The sequence below is a fragment of the Lipotes vexillifer genome, unplaced genomic scaffold, assembly GCF_000442215.2.
Source record: "Lipotes vexillifer unplaced genomic scaffold, Lipotes_vexillifer_v1.1 scaffold24, whole genome shotgun sequence".
Lineage (NCBI taxonomy): Eukaryota > Metazoa > Chordata > Mammalia > Artiodactyla > Lipotidae > Lipotes > Lipotes vexillifer.
The window spans coordinates 2,128,994-2,131,239 of NW_006782914.1; the positions used below are offsets into that span (position 1 = coordinate 2,128,994).

The 2,246-nt window shown below is 40.4% G+C and overlaps 1 protein-coding gene across 3 annotated transcripts in view; it reads right to left on the reverse strand.

Moving 5' to 3' along the window:
• The window catches only part of GALK2 (galactokinase 2), a 142,568-nt gene that overhangs the window by 43,920 nt on the left and 96,402 nt on the right, over positions 1–2,246 (reverse strand). For all 3 annotated transcript variants that reach the window (XM_007455544.1, XM_007455543.1, XM_007455542.1), the window contains exon 8: positions 902–1,112. In XM_007455544.1, coding sequence (XP_007455606.1) covers positions 902–1,112 — 211 coding nt within the window. The remainder of the gene's footprint in view (positions 1–901; positions 1,113–2,246) is intronic.

Genomic DNA, 2,246 nt, shown 5'->3' on the forward strand with positions numbered 1-2,246 from the left:
AGCCATGGCCGCTGAGCCTGCGCGTCCGGAGCCTGTGCTCCGCAACGGGAGAGGCCACAACAGTGAGAGGCCCGCGTGCCGCAAAAAAAAAAAAAAAAAAAAAAAAAAAAAAAAAAAAGGCACCTTTCCTTTCTACCAGCATTTGTGAGCACATAATTGATTTTGTAAGCAGAGAGCAGCGGGACTCGATTCATTCCATAACACTATGAAGTACACGTCCTATTATCCATTATCTTCAAAACAGGCAATCACAGAACTAGAAACAAAGTATACCAACTGCATGACAAGGATCATATATGCTGCTCATGGACACTCAGACCAGAGAGGTTAGTATAATATCCTGATTTCATTCTAGTGAGAAATACTTTGTTGTTGAAATTCACCAAAAAAAGTAACATAACTTATCCTAGGTGCTACAAGATGCTTCCCACCAGAAAAAAAAATTTTAAACAGCAAAATAAACTATAAATGTACATTTAAAATATTATTAGATCATCACTTTGGTTTTTGACCCCTAAACTGAGTTGGGCTCACATTTGGAAAAGTGCATGATGCTGCCAGTGAATTTACCCTACCCACTGTAATTCTGTGGTTGCCATAGGCCAGAGAGGGAGAATTACAATGGTGAATTACAAACTTCTTGAGGGCAGGAAGTACGTATTATTCACCTTTGCCTTGCCAGAAAATCTGGCATATAGCAGACCAGGAAATGTTTGTTAATAAATGAATGAATGAATTTAATGAAGCCAAGAATCTAGATAATTAAGTTTGCCGAAACACACATGTTCTCCAAATTCCCTCAAGCATGCTTCAAAATCAGTATAATCCACAGGGACAATGGAAACTTTCCATCTGTGAGAGGGGAAACAACCCATGCCCTTATTTTCTCTAGCAGACTCACCGTCTTGAGTGTTTGGACTAAGGATTTGGGTCTTGAGTTCCTGCAGGCTAATTCCCAGACACCTGCAGATCTCCTCAGGGCCATAGGGTTCAGAGTGAAGGGTATCTTCTGTGATCAACAACATTTCTTCCAGACTGACCCCCAGCTTGGCCTGCACCTCCTCCAGCCGCAATACTTCCTCCCATGGCAAGCATTTGTGCTTAGCCAGGAGCTGCAAGTTCAAACCAAGATAATGGTCAGTTTTCATTTCAGATATTGATATACACTATTTTAATGAGCCAGATTCAACTTTAAGCTTTTTTGTTTCCATTCAACCTATCCACAATTCCCACCATTGCTTGAAAATGCACGCTCGGTTCAGATGTTTGAAATTAAACATGCTTCTGTGACACTCACAGGCTAGTTGAGTATTTTTCCTAAAAAACTAATCCCCCACTGATTTTTTTGCCTGTCACCACTTTCCCTCAGGGCTATTTCTTTGAATAATTTTGTCCTTTTGTCCCTATTCAGTTCATCCCCAATACACCACTCTCTATAAAGTCTACAGAAAACTATTCAAATCTCACATGATCTGGGTCCTGAGGTGGGCACTGCATGCCCGATTTCATTTGAGCACTTCCTGTTTACAACATGCCTCTTTGAAATGGCTAATGAATTTAAGTATCTGGGCGTTTGGAGTCAGGTCCCAGATTTTAAATGAAAACCTCATTGGTGACCTTATGAAACACCACTGCATTAGGTCATTGGTGGTAGTAGAGCCGTATGTTTCTCCACTCTCAAGAAAAGAGTTTGGCTTCCAGTTGCGTCCTGAGGCACCCCCTCAATCTACTGCAGAGGGTGAGATATAAACCAAACCTTTGTAACCTGGTCCACTCATGGGAACCTCACTCCAGAATGTGTGTCCCTCATTTTTCCCAAACCACCCTTCGGAGCAGGCAACAATCAAAACGGTGAAGGTATCTCTCACCCTGAGGTCTACAAAATTCATTCCCCAGGTGTGAGGACCGCAGGTGCAGACAGCACAAGCGGCAAAAAGGAGCAAACAAAAGAAGGGAAAATGTGCATCTGATTTACTCTTTTATTATGCTGATGATTTGATTTTCTTTCTTTTTCACAGGAAGCAGATTTACCAAAAGACCATTGTACTTGGTTAGGGCCACTCACTTCTGAAGAATGTTAATAACAGTAGTTCTTATACTCATTAATCCTCTTTTTAAAACTCTGGCTCATACATTTGAAAGGAGTTAATGATTTTAAGGCACAACTGGTGAAAAAAATAGAATTAATTTTTCTGTTCAGTTATTTCACAGAACATGGTGCTTTTTTTTTTTTTTTTTTTTTTTTT